The following is a 26940-nucleotide window of genomic DNA, read 5'->3' as shown; positions in this document are numbered from 1 at the left end:
CTTCTCTTCTCTTCTCTTCTCTTCTCCTCTCTTTTCTTCTTTCCTCCTCTCTTCTCTTCTCTTCTTCCTCTTTTTCCTCTTCTTATCTTGTTTTTTCCAGAGTTTTCTCTTCTCCTATTTTCTTTTCTTGTCTCAGTTCACAGCTTCTCTTTATCTCTTTTCTCTTTTTTATTTCTTCTACTTTCTTATTTGCTGATTTATTGTCCCTCTTCTCTTCTCTTCTCTTTATGCATCTCAACCCTTTAATTCCTCTTCACGTTTTTTTCTTTCTCTTCTTTGTTTCTTCTTTTCTCTTGTCTCCTTGTATTGCTTAGCCATACCTTTCTTCTCTTCTCTTCTCTTCTCTTCTCGTCTTCCTCTTTTTTCCTCTTCTTATCTTGTTTTTTTTTCCAGACATTTCTCTTCTCCTATTTTCTCTTCTTGTCTCAGTTCACAGCTTCTCTCTTCAATTTTCTTATTTGCTGATTTATTGTCCCTCTTTTCTTGTCTTCTTTTCTCTTCTCTTCTCTTCTCTTTATGCGTCTCAACCCTTTAATTTCTCTTCTCATGTTTCCTTTCTCTTCTTTGTTTCTTCTCTTTTTTCTATTTTCTCTTCTCTCTTGTCTACTTGTATTGCTTAGCCACACCTTACTTCTCCTCTCTTTTCTTCTCTTCTCTTATTTTCTCTTCTCTTCTAACCATCTCTTTTTCCTCTTTTTATCTCCCTTTTTTCTATTCTCATCTCTTCTCCTATTTTCTCTTCTTGTTTCGCTTCACCTCATTACTTTTTTCCTATTTTCTCTTCCTGTCTTGCTTCACCTCACTACTCTTCTCCTATTTTCTCTTCTTGTCTCGCTTCCTCACTACTCTTCTCCTATTTTCTCTTCCTGTCTTGCTTCACCTCATTACTTTTTTCCTATTTTCTCTTCTTGTCTCGCTTCCTCACTACTCTTCTCCTATTTTCTCTTCTTGTCTCGCTTCACCTCATTACTTTTTTCCTATTTTCTCTTCCTGTCTTGCTTCACCTCACTACTCTTCTCCTATTTTCTCTTCTTGTCTCGCTTCCTCACTACTCTTCTCCTATTTTCTCTTCTTGTCTCGCTTCACCTCACTACTTTTCTCCTATTTTCTCCTCCTGTCTCGCTTCACCTCACTACTCTTCTCCTATTTTCTCTTCTTGTCTCGCTTCACCTCAGTACTCTTCTTCTATTTTTTCTTCCTGTCTTGCTTCACCTCGCTACTTTTCTCCTATTTTCTCCTCCTGTCTCGCTTCACCTCACTACTTTTCTCCTATTTTCTCTTCCTGTCTTGCTTCACCTCACTACTCTTCTCCTATTTTCTCTTCTTGTCTCGCTTCCTCACTACTCTTCTCCTATTTTCTCTTCTTGTCTCGCTTCACCTCAGTACTCTTCTTCTATTTTTTCTTCCTGTCTTGCTTCACCTCGCTACTTTTCTCCTATTTTCTCTTCTTGTCTCGCTTCACCTCATTACTTTTTTCCTATTTTCTCTTCCTGTCTTGCTTCACCTCACTACTCTTCTCCTATTTTCTCTTCTTGTCTCGCTTCCTCACTACTCTTCTCCTATTTTCTCTTCTTGTCTCGCTTCACCTCACTACTTTTCTCCTATTTTCTCCTCCTGTCTCGCTTCACCTCACTACTCTTCTCCTATTTTCTCTTCTTGTCTCGCTTCACCTCAGTACTCTTCTTCTATTTTTTCTTCCTGTCTTGCTTCACCTCGCTACTTTTCTCCTATTTTCTCCTCCTGTCTCGCTTCACCTCACTACTTTTCTCCTATTTTCTCCTCCTGTCTCGCTTCACCTCACTACTTTTTCTCCTCCTGTCTCGCTTCACCTGACTACTTTTCTCCTAATTTCTCTTCTTGTCTCGCTTCACCTCACTACATTTCTCCTATTTTCTCTTCTTGTCTCGCTTCACCTCACTACTCTTCTGCTATTTTCTCTTCTTGTCTCGCTTCACCTCCTTACTCTCTGCTATATTCTTTATATTACTTGTATTGCTTAGCCACACCTTACTTCTCCTCTCTTTTCTTCTCTTCTCTTGTTTTCTCTTCTCTTCTAACCATCTCTTTTTCCTCTTTTTATCTCCCTTTTTTCTATTCTCATCTCTTCTCCTATTTTCTCTTCTTGTTTCGCTTCACCTCACTACTTTTCTCCTATTTTCTCTTCCTGTCTCGCTTCACCTCACTTCTCTTCTTGTCTCGCTTCACCTCACTTTTCTCTTTTATCTTGTTTTTTCATCTAATCTCGCCTCGTCTCATCTTGACTCGATCTTTGTCTTCTATATGCTCTTCTTGCCTTACCTCACCTCACACCTCTTCTCTTCTCCTATTTTCTCTTCACTGCTTCTTGTCCTCTTTTCTATTCTTTTGTTTCTTCTCTTTTCTTATTTTCTCGGCTTGTATCGCTTCTCCTTGCCCTAAATTTTGTCTCTTAATTCCTACTCTCTTTACATTTTAACACTCTCTTTTTCACTTTTATCTTGTTTTCTCATCTAGTCTCACCTCGTCTCATCTTGACTCTATTTTTGTCTTTTGTCTTTTATATGCTCTTCTTGCCTCACCTCACCTCACCGCGCACCTCTTCTCTTCTCCTATTTTCTCTTCATGTCTCGCCTCACCTCTCATCTCTTGATTCCTCTTCTCTTTTCCTCTTTTCTCTTCTTTTTGCTTCAAGTCTTTTCTCAGATTTCTTAGAATCACCTTGCATCTTAATTCCTCTTCTTTTCACCTGTTTAACCTTTAACCTATTTATCCTCTTATTGTCTCGTCTCACCTCCACTCAACTCAAATCACCTCACCTCAGCTACCCTCACCTCAACTCACCTGTCTCCTTTCCTCTATTATTCTATTCCTGTCTAGTCTCTTCCCTTTTTTTCTTCTTTTATATTCTCGTCTCACCTGCGTCTCATTTTCTTTTCTTTGCTGTTTTTCTCTTCTCTTTCCTCTTTGCTTCTTTTATCTTCTATTCTCTTCTTTTATGTTTTTGTCTTGTCTTGCTTCACCTCATCTTTCCTTAATTTATCTTCACCCACTGTTATTTCTCATCTTCTATTTTCTTGTCTTGTCTTGTATCGCCTCCTGTCTCTCTTCTCCCTTTTTTCTTTTGTTCTCATCTTTTTCTCTTCATATCTGTTCCCCTCTGGTCTTTAATGTTAATGAAATGATTGTGTGTGTGTGTGTGGTAGGTAGGAGGTTGAATCATCAATATGTTTCATTACAGATTAATGATGTTTGATATAATGGTTGCTGAAAATATGAATGATTCTCTGTTTGACATCAGTCCATTAAACTAATTTGTTTTTCCTTATGAAGCTCAGTGGTGTGTGTTTGTGTGTGTGTGTGTGTGTACATGTTTATTTGTATGCACATTAGCCAACTGAGCTACCTGCTGTGTAAACTGTGATGACTTTAGATCAGAGAGAGAGAGGAAAAAGAGAGAAACAGGGAAAAAGAGAGGCAGAGGAAGGAGAGGGAGAAAGAGAGAATGTGAAAGAGAGAGAGAGAGAGAGAGAGAGAGAGAGAGAGGGGCGAGTGACTGCAGTGCTGTTTCTCTCTGCTTTGTTTCAGACAACCAGACCGAGTTCTACTGCAGTACAGACCTGAATAATTAATACACCCCCAGTCTCTTCTCTTCTCTTCTCTTCTCTTCTCTTCTCTTCTCTTCTCTTCTCTTCTCTCCCCTCATTGGCTCGTCTAGTCTTTTATTTTTTCCTCTCATATTTATTGTCTCTTATCTATTAATTTCTCTTCTCATCTCATATCATCTCATATTTCCTTGTCTCAATTTGACTTGCATTGCCCGGCCTCACATACCATCTCCTTATTCCTCTTCTCTTCTATCACATTTCTGCACTGTCTTGTCTTATCTATGTCTTTCCTCACCTCTATTCTATTCTATTCTATTCTATTCTCTCTAATAATTTCTTCTCTTCTTATGTCTCAAATCTTTGCTTCTCCTCTCTCATCTTCTCTCTAATCCTCTCTTCTCTTCATTTCTCCTAATTTCTCTTCTCTTCACTTCTCTTCACTCTCCTTTTTTTCTTCTCTTATCTTCTCTTCTCTTCTCTAATCCTCTCTTGTCTTCTGTTCTCTTCTATTCTCTCTAATCCTTTCTTCTCTTCTCTTCTCCTCTCTCCTTTATTTTTCTCTTCTCTTTATTCATCTCTTCTCTTCTCTTTATTCCGCTCTTCTGTTCTCTTTATTCCGCTCTTTATTCATTTCTCTTCTCTTCTCTTCATTTCTCTTCTCTTCATTTCTCTTAATTTCTCTTCATTTCTCTTCATTTCTCTTCACTTCTCTCATCTTCTCCTTTTTTTCTTCTCTTCTCTTCTCTTCTCTTCTCTCTAATCCTCTCTTCTCTTCTGTTCGCTTCTATTCTCTCTAATCCTTTCTTCTCTTCTCCTCTCTCCTTTATTTTTCTCTTCTCTTTATTCATCTCTTCTCTTCTCTTTATTCCGCTCTTCTGTTATCTTTATTCCGCTCTTCTCTTCTCTTTATTCTTCTCTGCTCTTCTCTTCATTTCTCTTCTCTTCTCTTCATTTCTCTTCTCTTCATTTCTCTTAATTTCTCTCATCTTCTCCTTTTTTCTTCTCTTCTCTTCTCTTCTCTTCTCTCTAATCCTTTCTTCTCTTCTCCTCTCTCCTTTATTTTTCTCTTCCCTTCTCTTCTCTTCTCTTCTCTTTATTACGCTCTTCCCTTCTCTTCTCTGTCATCCCTACTTCTCTCCTCTCCTCTTCTTTTCTCTTCTCTTCTCTGAGAGTATAGAGAGTGAAGCTGGTTAGCAGGGTGGTGTGAGCTGTAATGTACAGTGTCAGCGTTCTCACTCAACACTAATTAGTTAGTTGCTGACAGCGACAGAGAGACTGAGCCTCATACTGAGAGAGAGAGAGAGAGAGAGAGAGAGAGAGAGACATCAATTAGTCTTTCACACTCATTTTGTGTACCACTGACACACACACACACTTACACACACACACACACACACACACACACACACACTAAATGTTGCTGGAAGTCACACATGATCTGATAAGCACATGTGGTGAGCTCCCCCATGTAGTGAACACACACACACACACACCCTCTGTGTCCATTTTCCTTTAATCTCATTATATTGAGTGTTACTTGGGGAACAGTGTGTGTGTGTGTGTGTGTGTGTGTGTGTGTGTGTGTGTGTGTCACGCTGAGCTATAATCACTGGGTCTGTGAGCTGCAGACCGAGATCACAACTGTCTGGCAGTAAATCCTGACCCCGTTTGTGCTGTTCATTTATTGTTTTTATTTGTTATTAATTTTTTCTACATTATAAATTAATAGTGAAGTGATCTATCAGACTATGAAGGAACATATAAGGAATCATGTTGTAACTTAAAAGTGTTAAAAACAAACCTAAATACTCTGTGAAGAAGCATTTAGGTGCTCTTATCTGGGGAGCTGTTTGTTAACAGTTAGCAGTTTCTTAGACTGGAAACTCTGATTATGAACGTATCCTGTACAACAGAGGAAACTCTTGCTCTTCCTTTCCCAAACCCTTGTGTACTATTATATCGGTTTTAAATTGAAATAAAGTTTAAAATGAAATAAAGAGAGGATTAAAAAGCAAATCACTCACTGATCTTGTGGCCTCCTATAGCGGTTGTGGCCGCTATAGTGAGTTAATGCCATGAACACGCTGACCCATGTTACATTACATTACATTACATTACATTACATTACATTTGGCAGACGCTTTTGTCCAAAGCGACTTACAATATTGAAGTGCAAATAATAGAAGAGGTTAAGTACAAAAATAATAGAAGTTAAAAATAAAGCATCTATAGATAGGGCCTTAAGGAGGTCAGAGGGAAATAATGGGATAGAGGAGTAGAGAAGAGGAAGAAGGAGATGAGGTTAGAATTAGTTAGTTTGTTAGAGGTGTTAAGAGAGTAAGTGCTCTTTGAAGAGCTCTGTCTTCAGGAGTTTCTTAAAGATAGCGAGAGAATCTCCTGATCTGGTAGTGGAAGGTAGTTTGTTCCACCATTGGGGAACTCTGTATGAGAACAGTCTGGATTGCTTTGTGTGAGTGTTTGGCAAAGCGAGGCGACGTTCATTGGAGGAGCGCAGCGGCCGGGAGGTAGCGTAAGCCTTCAGGAGCGAGTGCAGGTAGGAAGGAGCTGTACTGTCATCACCTTGTAGGCGATTGTAAGCGCTTTGAATTTGATGCGAGCATCAACTGGTAGCCAGTGGAGCTCAATGAGCAGCGGGGTGACATGTGCCCGTTTTGGTTGGTTGAAGACCAAACGTGCTGCTGCGTTCTGGATCATCTGGAGTGGTTTTACTACACAGGCCGGGAGGCCAGTTAGTATGGCATTGCAGTAGTCGAGGCGTGAGATTACCACAGCTTGTACCAGGAGTTGGGTGGCCTGTTGCGTCAGAAACGGTCGAATTTTTCGGATGTTATAGAGCGCAAAGCGGCAGGATCGAGCAACTGAGGCCACATGGTGCGTGAAGAGAAGCTGGTCATCAACCATGACACCCAGGTTCCTAGCAACCTTTGTCGGTGAGAGAGAGAGAGAGTCGATGGTTATGGCAAAGTTGTGTTGAATAGAAGGTTTTGCTGGTATGACCAGAAGTTCAGTCTTTGAGAGGTTTAGTTGGAGGTGATGTTCCTTCATCCATGCGGATATGTCTGAGAGACACTGTGATATTCGTGCAGAGCAAGCTCATTATTATTACCCATAATAAGATAGTAACTCATAACCTATACAGGTGTGGCTGTTCCCATGCCAGTCATCACCTGAAGTGACACGTCATGATAATTTTAAATACTGATGTCCCATGACTTTTGGCATATGACATATAGTGTGTCTAGGGCGTATCATTTATCAGCTGTTACCTAATAATATATATATATATATATTTAGTTTTTTTTTGGAATGAAAAGGAAAAAGCCATAGAATAATGAAACATGCGTGGGGGGAGCACTGAGAAAGAGCAAGAGAGAGAAAGAGAGAGAGAGAGAGAGGGAGAGAGAAAGAGAGAGAGAGTAAAGGCTAAATGAAATGTTGTTTTCAATCTGTGTGTCTCTGCAGAAGGAGATGTTATGTAACAGGAGAGTAACGCAGCCTATGGCCTCAGGTCTGGCAGCTGTTGAATATCTGACATTTTGGACATGAGTATCAACGAGAGAGAGAGAGAGAGAACGAGAGGGAGAGGGAGAGAGAGTGAAAGAAAGTGAGGGAGAGAGTAAAAGAGCGAGTGACAGAGAGAGTGAAAAAGCTCGAGGGAGAGAGTAAAATAGTGCAAGAGAAAGATAAAGAGATAGTGAAAGCGTGAGAATAAACGAGCATGTGAGAGAGAACGAGTGGAAGAGAGAGAGTCTGAGGGAGAGTGGGGGTTAGTTCATTTATAAACACACCAAAACACCACATTCTAATACAGAGATAATCAAATAAATCATATAATTAAAATATATATATATTCCTCCTCTATATATTTCTCTTCTCTATACCTCCACTCTCTTCTCTTCTCTTTTCTTTTCTTTTCTTCTCTTCTGTTCTCTTCTCTATATTCCTCCTCTCTATATTTCTCTTCTCTATACCTCCACTCTCTTCTCTTCTCTTTTCTTCTCTTCTCTTCTTTTCTCTTCTCTATATTCCTCCTCTCTATATTTCTCTTCTCTATACCTCCACTCTCTTCTCTTTTCTTCTCTTCTCTTCTCTTTTCTTCTCCTCTCTTCTCTTTTCTTCTCTATATTCCTCCTCTATATATTTCTCTTCTCTATACCTCCACTCTCTTCTCTTCTCCTTTCTCTTCTCTTCTTTTTGCTATATCTCCATTCTCTTCTCTTCTCAGTTTTTAATTTAATAAAAAAAACTGCTCTTATAATAACATTTAACACGGCAAAAAACTGATTTATGTAATTTACATAAAATTGGTTATTTTGAGACGTGACTGCAACAGGAATGCAACAGAAGTTGTTCATTTGTTGGAGTTCATTTGTATAATTTCTAACATATTTAGAGTGTTTTTTACTCACTTTTTTCTCTCACAATGTTAATCCTTTACAGCTTCAAAAACCTGTGTTATGCAAATTAGGCGATGACGTCATTTAGCGACTTTTAGGAGATTTTAGTAGGGGAAAAAAATCGATTTAAATCGAAAATTGGATTTTTCTTTTTGGGCCATATCGCCCAGCTATATATATATATATATATAATATCCCAACTATTACAATGATAATTAATGTCTAATTCAAATTTAGCAAATTATTTATTTATGTATATGTGAATTGTTTATGTATATGTTATAACTGATCAATTGTTATTCTTTTTTTTTTCTTCAATTAATCATTTAATTAATTGATGCTTTGGCAATACTGTAATTAACTATGGTCATGCCAATAAAGTTTCTTTGAATTGAATTGAGTGAACGAGAGGTCAAAAGAACGCAAGACTGTAAAAGAGAGAAAGTGAAAGAGTGAGAGAGAGAGAGTAAAAGAGTTTGAGGGATTTAAAGTAAAAGAGTGAGAGAGAGTGAAAGAGTGCGAGAGAAAGAGTAAATAGAACATTTCTGCGAAAGCTTTACTGCACTCAGCCATGACAGTGTTAATAAGGTCAGGTACTGATGATGAATGATCATCCAGTTATGGGTTTTGGGTTCAAGCTTATGTATTTTGTTTTGCAGTACTGTATCAATTGTCAGATACACAGTATCAGGTGCGCCACTGACTGAATACAACCTAGACAGACGCCAACAGTCAGACTTTCATTGACATTCATCTTGGCAACAAAATCAGAGCTCACCAGGCTCTTAAACGGAATGACAAGCTTGTTTTATTTTTAGTCTACGCCGAAAACACCCATATGATAATTTAGAGAATTAGTACATGACTTTTGTGCTTTTCAATCCATGCCAGTTGTACTGTTCCCATCGTTACGATAGCAAAGACACACTGACACACCCTAAATCAAGCTGCACGTTCCGTGGTTAATGGCTTGCCTACGGATCGCTAAAATTGGTCCCCCAGTGTGAATATAGCAGGTGATTTTTAAGAGAATTTATATAGCATCTCGCCTAAATCAGCAGTATTGAAAATGATTTTCCTGGAGTTAATGTAAAGAGAACATAATGGAGAGCTGATCACGCGTGGACGAGAACACTAGCTTTCTCCGCCTCTTTTCCAACTGCTGCTGATGCAGCATTGCCGACATATTCAGCTGATCAACATCATCCTAGGAGTGATGTGGGGAAAGAGCGCCATCTACTGTACCCACCCAGAGAACGCAATGCCAACTGTACTCTCTCAGAGGGCTCTGGTAGGTGATGGCAAGCTGCATGACCGGGATTTGAACCAACGATCACCCAATCACAGTGACAGCGCCTTAGTCTGCTGGACCACTCTGAGCCCTTCCCAATGACTCTCAAAGCAGTTTTCCACCGATGTGGAACAGTCACCGTTCTGGTCTGCGAACCTAATTTGGAACCGTTCGCCTCGTTTTCACCAACAAAAGTAGGTTCCAAAAGCAGGAACGTTTGTTCCCCGCCATAACTGGAGAAGTACTAGGTTCTTCAGTGCGAACCGTGGCCGCGTCTGTTCACCACTGTTGTGCAACGCCCTCTGTTGATGGCATATGGTGTGACGTTCTTTTGGTGGAAAGCGCTAGTTATGCTGTAGCACAGCACAGTCACCCAGACCTGGAATTAAACCCCCAGTCTTCTACATGGTAGCTCACTGGCAGGCGGTGGTGTTATCCACTACTACACCACACCAGTACTGTGGCATCACTCACTGTAAAATAGGATGCTCTGGAGAAGCCAAATGTGATCATAGGGTCACCAAGATCAAATCCTAGCATCAGCCAGAGGCATATAAAGACCGCTGTACTCTGCTGTGGAAGAGTAGAAGTGTGTTGTGGCTGCAGTGTGGTGTGTGTGTGTGTGTGTGTGTGTGTGTGTGTGTGTGTGCGAGTGTGAGAGTGTGTGTGATAGGTTAGAGTCTTTAGACTGCTGGAGACCCTGCTTGTGTGTCAGAAACAGCTCTGCAGTGCTGAGTGAGTGGGCGGGAAACCCTCTCTATCTCTTTCTCTCTCTCTTTCTCTCGCTCTCTCTTTTCCATCACTTTCATATGCTGTCTTTTATACTGTGTTTACTCAGTATATCCCTATTCACTCACACACACACACACACACTGGTTTTCCTGCTGATGTGAGGAACAGTATCTGCAGCAGGTTTCTTGGTTTGCTGTTGAAATGCTGTGAAATCTCCCTCACATCCCCCACCTTTCATTATTACTGCACAGCCTGAATCCTGTACTGCAGTGATTAGCAGTGATTAGCATGGTGGTGGTGTATGAGGTGTTAGTGTGTGTTGAGCTGGTGGTACAGTGAGTGTATCAGATACAGCAGTGATTAGCAGTGATTAGCATGGTGGTGGTGTATGAGGTGTTAGTGAGTGTTGAGCTGGTGGTACAGTGAGTGGATCAGATACAGCAGTGATTAGCAGTGATTAGCATGGTGGTGGTGTGTGAGGTGTTAGTGAGTGTTGAGCTGGTGGTACAGTGAGTGGATCACATACTGCAGTGATTAGCAGTGATTAGCATGGTGGTGGTGTATGAGGTGTTAGTGTGTGTTGAGCTGGTGGTACAGTGAGTGGATCAGATACAGCAGTGATTAGCAGTGATTAGCATGGTGGTGGTGTATGAGGTGTTAGTGTGTGTTGAGCTGGTGGTACAGTGAGTGGATCAGATACAGCAGTGATTAGCAGTGATTAGCATGGTGGTGGTGTATGAGGTGTTAGTATGTGTTGAGCTGGTGGTACAGTGAGTGGATCAAATACAGCAGTGATTAGCAGTGATTAGCATGGTGGTGGTGTATGAGGTGTTAGTATGTGTTGAGCTGGTGGTACAGTGAGTGGATCAAATACAGCAGTGATTAGCAGTGATTAGCATGGTGGTGGTGTATGAGGTGTTAGTATGTGTTGAGCTGGTGGTACAGTGAGTGGATCAGATACAGCAGTGATTAGCAGTGATTAGCATGGTGGTGGTGTATGAGGTGTTAGTGTGTGTTGAGCTGGCATTGCCTGTGTACAGCATCCTGTGGGAGACGTCCTATGGGCAGCGTCATGTAGACAGCGTCCAATAAGCATTGGCTGTAGAGAGCATTATGTGGGAAGCGTCTTGTGGGCAGTGTCCTGTGGGTGGCATTCTGTAGACAGCGTCCTGTGGCTGGTGCCCTATGGACAGTGTCATTTAGACAACGTACTGTTGGCAGCGTCATATGGGTGTCATCCTGTGGGTAGCATCCTGTAGACAGCATCCTCTGGGCATTGCCTGTAGACGGCATCCTGTGGGCAGAGTCCTGTGGGCAGCGTCATGTTGGCAGCGTCCTGTGGGCATCATCCTGAGGGTAACACCCTGTATACAATGTCCTGTAGACAACATCCTGTTGACAGCATCCTTTGGGCATTGTCTGTAGACAGCAACTTGTGGGCAGCATCCTGTAGACAGCATCCTGTAGACAACATCCTGTAGACAGCATCCTGTAGACAACATCTTGTTGACAGCGTCCTTTGGGCAGCGTCATGTAGACAACATCCTGTTGACAGTGTCCAGTAGACAACATCCTGTACACAGTGTCCAGTAAACAACATCCTGTTGACAGCGTCCTTTGGGCAGCGTCATGTAGACAGCATCCTGTAGACAACATCCTGTAGACAGCGTCCTTTGGGCAGTGTTATGTAGACAGCATCCTCTGGGCATTCTCTGTAGACAGCAACCTGTGGGCAGCATCCTGTAGACAACATCCTGTAGACAACATCCTGTAGACAGCGTCCTGTAGACAGCGTCCTGTTGACAGCATCCTGTTGACAGCATCATCTGGGCAGCATCCTTTAAACAGCATCCTCTGGGCATTGTCTGTAGACAGCAACCTGTGGGCAGCATCCTGTAGACAACATCCTGTAGACAACATCCTGTAGACAGCGTCCTTTGGGCAGTGTCATGTAGACAGCATCCTCTGGGCATTCTCTGTAGACAGCAACCTGTGGCCAGCATCCTTTAGACAACATCCTGTAGACAATATCCTGTAGACAGTGTCCTCTAGACAACATCCTGTTGACAGCGTCCTTTGGGCAGCGTCATGTAGACAGCATCCTGTAGACAACATCCTGTAGACAACATCCTGTAGACAGCGTCCTTTGGGCAGTGTCATGTAGACAGCATCCTCTGGGCAATCTCTGTAGACAGCAACCTGTGGGCAGCATCCTGTAGACAACATCCTGTAGACAGCGTCCTGTTGACAGCATCATCTGGGCAGCATCCTTTAAACAGCGTCCTCTGGGCATTGCCTGTAGACGGCAGCGTTCTGTGAGCAACGTCCTGTGGACGGCGTCCTGTAGGCGGCATCCTGTATCCACTGGGAAAGGATTCAATGATGCGAACACAAACTGCTATTATTATTTTGGTTGCCAAATATTCGGTGCATATCTAATTGATAGCCAAGTGGTTGCAGTCTCCTTTAGCACAGCATACCTGAAGATCACTCATTCTGTCTTTCACTCGCTCTCTTTCTCCATGCCTTACATTTTCCCTCTCTTTTCTACAGCCTATATCCCTCTTTTTCTCTCTCTCTCTCCCTCTCTCTCTCTCTCTCTCTCTCAGGATGACACACGGGCGATTATACGCTTGGAGGGGGACGTTGTGTGTTTGATGGTTTGAGCAGAGAAGGCGGCTGCAGCCTGTCTTAAATCACACCCTGCTCTCTCTCTCTCTCTCTCTCTCTCTCTCTCTCTCACTCTCTCTTTCACACACACACACACACACACACACACACACACACACACACACACACACACACACACTCTAACCCAAACACACACTCACACACACTGTCACACTCTCACTGTCACACTCCGCCCCCGCGCTGGCTGAGTCATTGTTGTGGGTTTATGGGGGACACTAGCAGGGCTTTCCTGCAGTGGGGGGATTGCGGAGAAAATCTGGCAACCCGCCAGGATTGATGTGTGTGTCGCCCTCCCTTGTAATTAGAGGATACCCTGGGGTGTCACATCATTTGTGCGCACACACACACATACACACGGACACACACACACACACACACGCATTCAAACACACACACACACTCACAGTGTAGGCTTCTGTATTTTTTACATCATCCACTTTCTTAAACTGCAGCAGAGGGAAAGAGTGCGAGATAGAAATGGATAGAAAAAGAGAGAGAGAGAGAGAGAGAGTGTAGGGTAACAGTCTTTTTTTTTTTTTTTTTAATTTAAATTTTTTTTTAGGAGTGCACTGAATATTTGGCAACCAGAATTCAAATTATTTCATCACTTCTGGGTTCTTCTTCTTTGTTCTATTATTATTATTATTATTTTCATTTTAGCTAGGTCAACTGTCCCATCCATTCAGCTGCTACTCAGCTGTATATCACCATCACTAGTGATGCCACAACACCAGGAGGCTGAAGACCAGCACACGCCTCCTCTGATACATGTGAAGTCCGACTCCACCTCTTTCTGAACTGCTGCTGATGCAGCATTGCTGAATTTCATCACAGCGCTAACACATCACAGACGCAGCCTTGCGCTGATCCACATCACCCTAGGAGTGATGAGGGGAAAGAGCGCCATCTACTGTACCCACCCAGAGAGAGCAAGGCCAAGTGTGCTCTCTCTCAGGGCTACGGCAGCTGATGGCAAGCTGCATGGCCAGGATTGGAACCAGTGATCTCCTGATCATATAAGTGGCAGCGATTTAGATCACTGGACCACTCGTGCATTGAGAGCCTCCCATTGGATAATTACTGCAGGGTGATTTTGTTTCAGCTGTAAAGAAATGATTTAACCCTTACTGATGCAGGGAGTAACTTCTCATGTTCCTCTACCACAGGATCACAGTGTTGTTTAAAAAAATATGTTCATTTTTCAGAAGCTTATGGAAACGATGCTATGTCGAAAGCGTGCCGTAATCAAAGTTAAAGGCGCTACAACCAATTAAAAAATAAATAAAATGAATATGCATAGTGTTTTTATTCGTTTATTTTATTTATTTAGAAAAATTGAAGTCAGAAAGTCAAATAAAGACACAATTATTGAAGAATTAGAATATTCTGACAGTGATGTGATGGTTTAGGCTGTAAAGTGTGAATCTGATTTAATTAAATACATTAAATTCAGCAATCATGTTGTTTTTAATTCAGTGTTTTCACCACTATGTAGTACTATGAAGTATTATGACGGTACAGTACGCCTGCAGGGCTGTATGTTGTACTGCAGGGTCAGAGGTCGAGCTGAGACTGTCCACGGCTGATTTAAGAGCTAATGAGTTCCTATCGAACGCTGAGGCTCCGCTCCCCAGAGGCATGTCCACTGCTATTAGGTCATTTTCCCATTCATGCTCCTGTCAAACCACATCTATCTATCAATGTGTGTGTGTGTGTGTGTGTGTGTGTTTCACTTATGTACTACTATATAGACTTGGAGCTTTATTACTCTCTGTTGTTGTATATTGGGCAGTATTGTGCGGCAAACATTAACCAGAAACTGAATCTTCCCAGCTAACAATTTTTTCTATGTAGAACGTTTTCCGAACTTTACATTTAACATTTGTAAAATGTTCAATGAGTCAAAGTTTTCAGGATGTTCTTCGGACACTTTTATTTAAAATTTTTAGACCTTCTTGTGTCAGTGTTTTAATATTTTATTTTTGTGAATAACTTACTTCCAAACGTTTATGTGATGTTAGTATTTGTCTAGTTCTAATGACCTTGCGATGCAGAAAACCATCACTGCATTATGTTACATGTTTTCAGAACATTCTTGGAACATTAGTTCTGTAACATTACAGGCTAACCTTCCTGGAACCTTTTCAAAATGTTGATTCCGATTCAGATTATGTTAAAGTAACTGTCTCTACTGTCCAGTTTTTGGTGTGTCGCAGTGGATAACACCACTACCTGCCACTACAGTGCCAATGAGCTATCCTATCATGTGGGAGACTGGGGTTCAATTCCCACTCTGGGTGACTATGCTGTGATTACAGCCAATGAAAACCCAAAAATCAGTATCTCAGAAAATTAGAATGTTATATAAGACAGATTGGTACTTTTGGCAGTACTGTGAGCAGTGTGTCAAGTCCTGCTGGAAAATGAAATCCGCATCTCCATTAAAGTTGTGATCAGCAGAGGGAAGCATGAAGTGCTGAAAGATTTTGTGGACACAGTGGATCAACACCAGCAGATAACATCACTGATCATCAGTAAAGTTTACATTTCATTTGTAAATCAAGAGACAAGAGTCTGGAGTAAGAGTAGAGAGCCAAGTCATCTGTGGAAATGCAGATTTCATTTTCCAGCAGGACTTGGCTCACTGCTCAAGCTGCCAAAAGTACCAATTGGTCTTATATAGGATTCACATTTTCTGGGATTTTCTAGATTTTTGGGTTTTCATTGGCTGTAAGCCATAATAATCAACAATAAAAGAAAAAATATCACATTTCGAACAGAATTATTGAAACAAATACATTTTTTTATGAAATTCTATTTTTTCTAATTCTAAATAGCTAACTAGCTAAACTTTATACACCCTTTTGCAAAGAATGGCCGCTGCATCTGTGGTTGAACAAGCTCAATTAAAAACATGACGATGGTAAATACACATGAAGCTGTTGGCTCTATGTCTAATGCCAGGTGTGGCCTAGAGGGGTATAGCCCCCCCATTATCCCATTATTTAGAAAACTGTGGAGCAGTAAAAGAACAGTGTTCTCTGGAACAATGGAGCTCCATCCAATAATTTCTTTGTTCAGGATGAGCTGGGGAGTTTAGCTTAGGATGAGGTTGGGTGTTGATCACCTTATTCAACATTCTGACCTCACTAAAACTGAGCTCTTGTTGCTGAATGCAGTCAAATCCTCACAGCATTGATGCAAATCCAAAATCCAGTAGAAAAAACCTTCTCTGGACAGTAGAGACAGTTACTCCAACTTCATCCGAATCAGAAACGCTAGTTTAATAACTTCAGTTTTAAGAAGAAATGTGTGAAAAATATGTGCGGGTGTCCCGAGACTTTTCCCGTGTGGTGTAAAGTGTGTGTGAGATAATGTTTGGTGTGTGTTTGGTGTCTGTAGTGAGATGCTGCTGTAGAATATGTATTTTTGCGGCTGTCTGTCAGCGGAGTGATGAGACGGAGTTGTGAGCTCGGAGTCGAGGAGCATCTCATGTCAGAACTGTCAGAACTCATCCCTCCTGACTGACAGCCGGCCCACAACCTGCTCCAGCTAAACGTTCCTCCAGATAACAGATTCTGCTGCACGCTTCTCCACCATTATTCTGACTCTGATATTTGTGTGTTGTTGTTTGTGTCGTTTGATGGTATATTTAAAGGGGAGACCAGGGATGATTGTAACAGTTTTTGTCAACTACTGAAACAATGCATTTAAAGTGATTTTATGAAATATGTTCAGGCTGCAAAATGTATTTAAATACAGTCACTCTATTGTTACAACCATCCCAGTGTACAGGGACCTGGTACTCCACTTTGTTCACTTGGTAGATCACTAGTTCACTTGTACAATTGGTAGATTACTAGTCCACTAGTCCAATTGGTAGATCACTAATCCACTAGTCCTCTTGGTAGACAACTAGTCCACTAATCCACTCGGTAGTCCACTTGTTCACTTGGTGGGTCACTCATTCTTTTGGTGGATCACTAGTTCACTTGTACAATTGGTAGATCACTAGTTCCCTTGTCCAATTGGTAGATTACTAGTCCACTAGTCCAATTGGTAGATCACTAGTCCACTAGTCCTCTTGGTAGACAACTAGTCCACTAATCCACTCGGTAGTCCACTTGTTCACTTGGTAGGTCACTCATTCTTTTGGTGGATCACTAGTTCCCTTGTCCAATTGGAAGATCACTAGTCCACTAGTCCAATTGGTAGATCAGTAGTTCACTTGTCCAATTGGTAGGTCACTAGTCCACTAATCCATTTGGTAGTCCACTGGTCCTCTTGGTAGACAACTAGTCCACTAATCCACTCGGTTGTCCACTTGTTCACTTGGTAGATCACTAGGCCACTAGTCCACTTGGTAGTCCACTCATTCTTTTGGTAGACCACTAGTCCATTAGTTTATTTAGTCGTTCACTGGGAAGTTCACTCATTCACTTGGTAGACCACTAGTCCACTAATCCACTTGGTAATCCACTAGTCCACTAATCCATTTGGTGGTCCACTTGTTCACTAGTCCACTTGGTAGTCCACTCGTTTACTTGGTACTCCAACACTACTCCACTTGGTAGTCTTCTAGTCCAGTTGGCAGATCCCTAGTTCACTAGTCCAATTGGTAGATCACTAGCCCATTTGGTAGTCCACTAGTCTACTTGTTAGTTCACTTGTACACTTGGTAGTCCGTTAGTCCACTTGGTAGTTCACTTGGTACTCCACTAGTCTGCTTGAAAGTCCACTATACCACTAGTCCACTAAGCCTTTTGGTAGTCCACTAGCTCATTAGTTCACCTGGTAATCGACTTGTTCACTTGGTAGACCACTAGTCTATTTGATAGTTCACTCGTTCACTTGGTAGTCCATTTGTTCATTTTGTAGTCCATTCCTTTACTTGGCAGACCACTAGTGTACTTGGTAGTCCACTTGTTCACTTTGTAGACCTCTAGTCCACCTCATAGTTCATTTGTTCACATGGTAGTATATTTGTTCACATTGTAATTCATTAGTTTATTTGGCAGACCACTAGTGCACTTGGTACTCCACTAGTCTACTTGGTAGTACACTTGGTAGTTTACTCGTTCACTTGGTAGTCCACTCATTCACTTGATACTCCACTAGTCCATTAATCCACTTGATAGTCCACTGCTCCAATAATCCATTTGGTAGTCCATTCATTCCCTTGGTACTCCTAAATACGAACATTATTAATTTATAAACACTCAGTCCGGATGTCCGTGTCCTTTCTCCATATTAACGTTCTCTGGTTCAGTACCTGTCAAACACTCAGCCCTTAAGAGTCATAAATAAGGAGAGATTTGAGAGCGGAATACAGGAAGTGGAAAGTGCTTCACGTGTGGCGCCGTCCGAACGTCTGTCCGTCTGTCCCCCGGGAGACTCTGTAAAGAGGCTGTTCACCATTAAACACTTCAGACCCTTCATTTAATACATTAACACACGCTGATGCACTTTGTTAAATATAATTATTTGTGTGTGGGTTTTATTAAAGCTTTAATTTTTATTTAATCTGCGTTCATGAGGACGTGATCTGCTCTGTCTGCTGACTGAAGTGACGGCTTCTCAGAAATGAACAGAATTTAGAGCGGAGGGAGAGAGCTGTGTGTGATTTGACTGTGTTTACTGAGCGTGAAATTACATTCGGCTCAGACTGGAATGTATTTGGATGTTTTTGAGAAATATTTAAGAGTATTTAATTTGATAATATGTGATAACATGATTTTGCCATGGTCATGTCAGTCATTACAGTGATGAAACTGTAATGAAATGATCGCTTGAAAAATATAACTGCTAATTGGTTTTGCTCAATGAAATTGACTTTGTATGCGTATACAGTATCAGTCAAAAGTTTGGACACACCATAAATTAGTAAACAAAAAAGTGTTAAACAATTCAGAATATGTTTCATATGTTTACATTCTTCATTCAAAGAAGCACCTCTTGCTTAGATGATCAGTTTTGCACTGAATGTCTTTTATGAGGTAGAGTCACCTGCATTTAAGGTTTCAGTTAACAGCTGTGCTGAACTCATCAAGAGTTTCTTGTTTCTTAATGTGTTTGAGAGTAGGCCTGTCACAATAACTACATTATCGACTTATCGTTCAATATAAGGACATGACCTCAATCATTTTAATAATCGTGATATCGTTCTTTGTGTTTGCACTTACAAAATGTACTTACATATATTGTGACTGTGGGCGTGGCTGCATCTTTATTAGGAAAAATGCCCTCTATTAACACCCAAAACAAACTTAAAGAAACATAGTAACGGCCCAGAGCGGCTCTAGTTGCTTAACTTCAGTGTCTTAAGTTTGTGTTGCCTCAGCCTTCCTCTCACCATCAGCGTATCTCTAGAGTATCTTAAGGCTGAGGCAGTGTCTTTATGCCGTTCAACGCGTGCCAGCTGGGACAGACCGGGGCTGCACATCATGGAGTTTCCTTGCCTCCGCACTTTGCAATGTGTACATATATATAGTGTAGTACACACTGGAGAACCTACTATATCCTAATTTTGTTCAAGCTGGAACCTTTTAGTTTCCAAATGTAGGTGCGTAAACAGGAATGGAAAGTTTATTGTCTTTAAAAAGGTTAAATAATTTTATTATTTTTTCAGCTGAATAATTATGTTTTTTAATTAGTGGTCTAAAAATGGCAACAATATCGTTTATCGCATTAATTTCTGGGACAAAATAATGTTTGTAAAAAAAAAATAGCGTGACAGGCCTATTTAAGAGCATCAGTTGTAAAGTTATGAAGAGGTAGAGTTGGTATACAATTCTAATCCATAATATTGCAAAATTACTAAACTAAGTAAGGAAAGGGAAAAAATGACTTTAAGAAATGAAGTTGAGTCACTCTGAAACTCAATTTCAAGAGTCATCAAAAAGGCTATAATGATGAAACTGGCTCTCATCAGGACCGCATTGGGGAAGGAAGATCAAGAGTTCCTCTGGTGCACAGGATAAGTTCTTTAGATTTACCAGCCTCAGAAAACGCAGATAAGAGTTTTTCATTTTACTTTTATGTTTACTTTAAAAAAAAAAAATAATAAAAACATTGACTAAGAGGGTGTGTCCAAGTTTTGACTGGTACTGTAGATAATGTTCATTTCCAGTTGAGTTCAGTTGAATTGTAGTGCTGTATTGTAAAATTTACCCTTTGAAATATGATTGAAATGTTTAATGTTAAATATAATTGTGTTTAAATATAATTTTTACTCACACTGTTTTTTTTTTTTTTTTATCTGTGTGTGTGTTTAGGATGATGAGGTGGTGCTGCAGTGTTCAGCCACGCTTCATAAGGAGCAGCAGAAGCTGTGTTTGGCTGCTGAGGGCTTTGGGAACAGGCTCTGCTTCCTGGAGTCCACCTCTAACTCTAAGGTAATGATAACATTTAATATTTTTAATCTAATTTTACCTTGTGTTTAGCATTTTCGGTCTAAACCCACCCATTTTTCTTATGAGCAAAAGTATTGGAACATGTGACTCTCAGGTGTGTTTTGTTGACCAGGTGTGAGTCATGATATATTAATTATTCAAACAATAAATAATAAAGCTCTGAATGTCTGCACTTTCACTTATCTTGTTATAATTCAGTTATGTTAGGAGACAGCCACATGGTATCATTTTTTTAAATACAAGAAGACATTGAGCTGCTTAAAAATGTCATAATTTGAGATGTAAATGCTTCCAGAATTTGTAAATGTCAATGGAACTGATCATGTTTTAATAAAAAAATATATATATTACATGTTTTTGAATGTAAAGACTTCAAATTTAATTGACACAGGAGTTTTCTTTGCAGTAATAGTTATATTAGAGTGTATATTAACTGAAAGTATAATAATTTTGATGATAGTTCATCACATGGCTTATTAATGTGACAGAATACATGAGCAGCGCCAGGGAAATTTATTTTTCTTGATATTCCTGAATAATTAAGCTGTAAAAACAATACATGATTAGTTTTTCTCTGTTTATTGGAGTTTTTAATACACAAACTTACACACCACCACACAATATAACATCACACAAAACATTTCTTCCAATGCAATCAACATGATTCACAAATTATATTTTCCAAGGGGTCAATATTCCCCTTCTTGTGGAAGAAAGAAAGAAAAAAAAAAAAAAAAAAAAAAAAAAAAAAATAATAATAATAAAAAGGAATGCACGATTTTTGACGCAGTTTGGGTCTATGGGGTTGGTAGGGTTAAATGAGTAATCACCATGAAAAGCAGAGAGCTGTGTGAGTCTATGGATGAAAAACAAGCAACTGTGAAGCTGAGAGAAGATGGAAAATCAATCAGAACCATTACAGCACAACTGTTTGGAATGTCATGAAGAAGAAAGTCGTCACTGGTGTACTGGGTAACAGATACAGAACAGGTAGATCCAAGGAAAACCACAGCAGGTGATGACCATAAAATGTGATTGCTGTAAAAAAAAGACTGTTAGAGACATCAATAACATCCTCCAGAGGACCCCTGTTTCTTAAAAAAAATAAACATTCCATTGCTTTTTTTTGGTAACACTTTCTATGAATGTCATCTCTATAAGACTCTATAAACATACTCATAGCACATTATAATGCATTCATAAGACATTATAAACATGGCTATACATATTTATAAAAATGTATAATCCATCATAGCCGTGTTTATTATGCATCATGAACTGTGATCAGCTGTGTTTATAACATGTTTTATGTCAATACCAAGAAACTCAGTCCCAGCATGCAGAATTATGCATTATGGCTACAAAAATCTTTCATCTTATAAACACACCCTTAATAATTCTATAAATATATGTTTAACCACATAAATTATTCATGTCTTAAATATAATATTAGTTATAGTCAGTTATAATGTATTATAACAGGTCTTTGTGCGCTCTAAGTAAAGTGTAAGACTTGTGGCACTAGATTATTAATGATAGATATATATATATATATACTATTTTAAAATATATATATTATAAAACAGCTTATTATATATTATGATTAAGTCATAATGCTTAATAAACATGACTTATGGGTTATGCATTTTTTATATATTTATAGCCATGTTTATAATGCCTTATGAATGCATTATAATATGTTATGAATGTGATTATAGAGTCCAATACAGATGACATTCATAGAAAGTGTTACCCTTTTTTATATGTATACGTTATATACAGGGGTTGGAGAATGAAACTGAAACACCTGGTTTTAGAGCACAATAATTGATTGTGGTGACGGACAGTTCTGGTGGAAACAGGAGAGTTCTTGTGCACATTGAATTCTGCCGTGATTTGATCAGCCGTGGTTTTATGTTTTTTGGATACAATCCGGGTTAGCACCCGAACATCCCTTTCAGACAGCTTCCTCTTACAGCGTCCACAGTTAATCCTGTTGGAGGTGGTTGGTTCTTCTTGGTGGTATGCTGACATTACCCTGGATACCGTGGCTCTTGATACATCACAAAGACTTGGTCACGGATGCTCCAGCAAGATTTGCACCAACAATTTGTCCTCTTTTGAACTCTGGTATGTCCCCCATAATGTTGTGTGCATTGCAATATTTAGAGCAGAACTGTGCTCTTACCCTGCTAATTGAACCTTCACACTCTGCTCTTACTGGTGCAATGTGCAATTAATGAAGATTGAACACCAGGCTGCTCCAATTTAGCCATGAAACCTCCCACACTAAAATGACAGGTGTTTCAGTTTCATTGTCCAACCCCTGTATGTATACTAAGGACCCTCTAGCCATCACTCCTGATGAAACGCAGCTTTTTCAGAACAGTTGAATGCTTGGCGTCACTCTGAGCTGAACACAGGCTGTATGATTAGCTCTGCTCAGCCTGAGTTAAAAGCTCAATCAGAGAGACCGATCATCATCGATCAGTCCGGAGAGAGACGATCAATCAGCATTACTGCCTCCCTCTCGTCCGGCGGCAGGGTATACACTGTGATTATAAACCCATTCTGAGCTACGGCACGCAGAGCGGGACATTTCTCTGCGTGCTGTACACTGACACACTGAAAAAAAGGAATTTACACTTGCTTTTTTTGTCATTTATCACTGGAAAACAGAACAATACACGTAATGCGTTTCTAATGTTCATATAATGAGCCCAGAACTACTGCCATAAAATCTCATATAATACAAAAGTTCTCTATTCTTACTTTATAAGAGAGAGATAGAACATACTGTAATTTCATTTCCTGTCTCTGCTCTAGGTTTATTTTATTGATTTGTGTATTTAGGATGAAGGATTGAGCTTCAGTGGGAGATCTCTGGTGTAAAAACACAGATTTTTTTAGTTCTACACTATAAAACATCACTTTTCAACCTGCACAAAGCACGTCATGATGCTCATTGCTATCTTGCACCAAGTCTACACCAAGTCTAGTTTCACGCCTTCCACATGCATAGTTTAGATAGCAACAGTGATTCTGAATATATCTACGCTGATGGGCGTGGTGATCTGGAAATGAGGTGTGTTCAGGTAAATTTCTGGCGTATTGCTATCATGACAGTGTTAAAAACAGGTGCACCACTGACTGACTGAATACAGCCTAGACACACGTCATCAGTCAGACGTTCATTGCTATCTTGGCAGTGAACTGTCAACACAGGTGTGTGCCCCGCATATGCTCGTCCAGGTAGCTGCGCTGTTAAAATAGCAATCTGCCAAAGTCAGAGCTCACCTGGCTCTTAAAGGGAATAGCAAGTGACACATTTACATTACTCCCAAAACACACCCATGATTAGTTAAGTGAACTAGTACATGCCATTTATGCATTTTGAGTCGTGCAAGGTGTACTTTTCCTGTCGTTACGATAGCAAAGACGCAGTAATATGCCCTAAATTGAGCTGCTTCAAATCAAGCTTCACAGATTCACAGCCTTATTATTGTGTTAATTTTCAAAATACCCAAAGCATCGGATTGAAATCGAATTGGCTGTATTAGATTAATTCTTAATTATTTAATTCATTAATTAATTCACTGAAGTTAACTAATTCATTAATTTGCACTAGTGTATACTAGTGCCAGTGTGTAGGAGACAATTGTGATGCACCCCAAGTAATGCTTTGAAGATGGTGTTGGTTCATAGTTTAAAACAGGGGTCGGCAATAGGCATAAAACAACTGCCCTGCGAGGTTGTTTAAACTATAATTACCGTTAATAAAAAATGAATAAATAAAAAAATGCTTCTCTGGTGAGCTTTTGTTTACATTCCTCCCCTGTCTCTCTCTGCTCTCTGACTTTAGTTTCTGTCCGTTCTCCTTTTTCTGCCCAGTCTTGGGCTCCCTATCTCCTTATAAGGGTGTTTATTTTTTCCCGGCTGTGTCACAATTCACTAGCTGGGGCAGAGGTAGTGTATTGGAGCGTGACCCTGACGACACAAATTTGATCCCGCGTGAGGAACGATGTGTTTATTTATTTATTTTTTTCTTCTTGGGTTTTACTTTGAGGTCAACTGTTTTGCAATTGGGTTCAACAACCCTCTGGGCTGGAGAGCTACTAGTCTGTAGCACTCCATCCCATCATTACACTTAATTTTACAAAACAGATTTTTTAAATGGCCAACCCCTGTTTTTTAAAGTTTTAAAGAACGTCAAGATGATTCTAACTTAAGACTTGGTAACTTAAAACCTGTTATTGTGTTTCCAGAATGTTCCGCCGGATCTGTCCATATGCACGTTTGTGCTGGAGCAGTCGCTGTCGGTCCGTGCCCTGCAGGAGATGCTGGCCAACACAGAGGAAAAGGCAGAGGGGGTGAGTTACAGTTCAATTTCTGCTGGACTAGATTGGAGCACAGCTAACAGGAGCACAACTAACATGAACACAGTTAACGGGAGCTCAGATAAAAGGAGCACAGCTAACAGGAGCACAGCTAACAGGAGATCAGCTAAAAGGAGCACAGCTAACAGTAGCACAGCTAACAGGAACACAGCTAACAGGAGATCAGCTAACAGGAGCTCAGCTAACAGGAACACAGCTAACAGGAGCTCAGCTTACAGGAGCACAGCTAACATGAGCACAGCTAACAGGAGCTCAGCTAACAGGAGCTCAGCTAACAGGAGCACCGCTAACAGGAGCACAGATAATGGGAGCTCAGCTAACAGGAGCACAGCTAACAGGAGCACAGCTAACAGGAGCTCAGCTAACAGGAGCTCAGCTAACAGGAGCACAGTTAAAAAGAGCACAGTTAACAGGAGCTCAGCTAACAGGAGCTCAGCTAACAGGAGCTCAGCTAACATGATCTCAGCTAACAAGATCACAGTTAAAAAGAGCACAGCTAACAGGAGCTCAGCTAACAGGAGCTCAGCTAACAGGAGCTCAGCTAACAGGAGCTCAGCTAACAGGATCACAGTTAAAAAGAGCACAGTTAACAGGAGCTCAGCTAACAGGAGCTCAGCTAACAGGATCTCAGCTAACAAGATCACAGTTAAAAAGAGCACAGCTAACAGGAGCTCAGCTAACAGGAGCTCAGCTAACTGGAGCTTAGTTAACAGGAGCACAGCTAACAGGATCACAGTTAAAAAAAAAGCATAGTTAACAGGAGCACAGCTAACATGAGCACAGCTAACATGAGCACAGCTAACAGGAGTACAGCTAACAGGAGTACAGCTAACAGGAGTACAGCTAACAGAAACACAATTAACAAGAACACAGCTAACAGGAGCACAGCTAACGGGAGCACAGCTAACAGGAGCTCAGCTAACAGAAGCACAGCTAACAGGAGCACAGACAACAGGAACTCAGCTAACAGGAAATCAGCTAACAGGAACTCAGCTAACAAGATCACAGTTAAAAAGAGCACAGCTAACATGAGCACAGTTAGCAGGAGCTCAACTAACAGGAGCTCAGCTAACAGGAGCTCAGCTAACAGGAGCTTAGCTAACAGGAGCACAGCTAATAGAAACACAATTAACAAGAGCTAACAGGAGCACAGTTAATGGGAACACAGCTAACAGGAGCTTAGCTAACACAAGCTTAACTAATAGGAGCACAGCTAACAGGAGCACAGCTAACGGAAGCAAAGCTATATCAGCTTTAGCACAACTTCATCTCTCTGCTCTGATGAAAAGAAAGATATACACAAAAATCTGCGTTTTCCCAGATAACGCTGAATAAATTGATGATATGTGTGTGTGAATCTCCTGTGGAGTTATATATTTATTATATATTAGGAGTGTGAGCTGATGGAGTGAATATTCTCAGTCTGAAAGGTGAATTGGAGCCGTTTATGAAACGATGGTGGGCTGATTAGATCTCAGTGCCAGGCAGCGTGAGCGATTAGCCCAAATAAACAAACATTTTCCTTCATTAGTCGTGATTGCCGAGCTTCAGAGACCAAAATAACAGAAATATGAATGGAGGGAGGTGTGTGAAAAGGAAGTGTCATCCAGCTACACTCAGAACCAGGCCAAAAAGCTCTGTTTATGGTTATTTATACATTATGTTCTGTTTCTATATTTATTTCTGTTTTGAAATGGAATATACAGATCTGGAAAAAAAGAAGAGAGCACTTAAAAATGTTAAAAATTAAGAGTTTCTTAGATTTTACCAAATTGAAAACCTCTGGAATATAATCAAGAGGAAGATGGATGATCACAAGCCATCAAACCAAACTGAACTGCTTGAATTTTAAAGCATAAAGTTATCCAAAAGCAGTGTATAAGACTGGTGGAGGAGAACATGATGACAAGATGCATGAACACTGTGATTAAAAACCAGAGTTGTTCCACCAAATATTGATTTCTGAACTCCTAAAACTTTATGAATATGAACTTGTTTTCTTTGCATTATTTGAGGTCTGAAAACTCTGCATCTTTTTTGTTATTTCAGTCATTTCTAATTTTTTGCAAATAAATGCTCTAAATGACAATATTTTTATTTGGAATTTGGGAGAAATGTTGTCTGTAGTTTATAAAAAAAAAGAAATCTTTTTACTCAAACATAAACCTATAAATAGCTAAATCAGAGAGACTGATAAAGAAACTGAAGTGGTCTCTTAACTTTTTCCAGAGCTGTGTGTATTATCACTTCTTAAAGAGTCACTAAATCCTAAACCATATTAGATTATTTTTTATTATAAGCTGCTTAATTAAAATAAAAATATATATTTCCTAACCTTTAAAAACGCTTTTATATTGGTGATTTCTGCCTCTGCAGCGCCCTCTCAGATTCAACTGTGCTATTATAGGTGAGGAT

The 26940-nt window shown here is 40.2% G+C and overlaps 1 protein-coding gene across 4 annotated transcripts in view; it reads left to right on the top strand.

Annotated features, from left to right (window-relative positions):
- The window catches only part of ryr2a (ryanodine receptor 2a (cardiac)), a 348664-nt gene that overhangs the window by 86551 nt on the left and 235173 nt on the right, over positions 1-26940 (top strand). For all 4 annotated transcript variants that reach the window (XM_049464528.1, XM_049464527.1, XM_049464526.1 and 1 more), the window contains exons 2-3: positions 19991-20110; positions 24394-24498. In XM_049464528.1, coding sequence (XP_049320485.1) covers positions 19991-20110; positions 24394-24498 — 225 coding nt within the window. The remainder of the gene's footprint in view (positions 1-19990; positions 20111-24393; positions 24499-26940) is intronic.

Source organism: Astyanax mexicanus, chromosome 15 (assembly GCF_023375975.1).
Source record: "Astyanax mexicanus isolate ESR-SI-001 chromosome 15, AstMex3_surface, whole genome shotgun sequence".
Lineage (NCBI taxonomy): Eukaryota > Metazoa > Chordata > Actinopteri > Characiformes > Acestrorhamphidae > Astyanax > Astyanax mexicanus.
The sequence above is the reverse complement of the archived record's forward strand: the minus strand, read 5'-3'. Positions and strand labels throughout refer to the sequence as shown.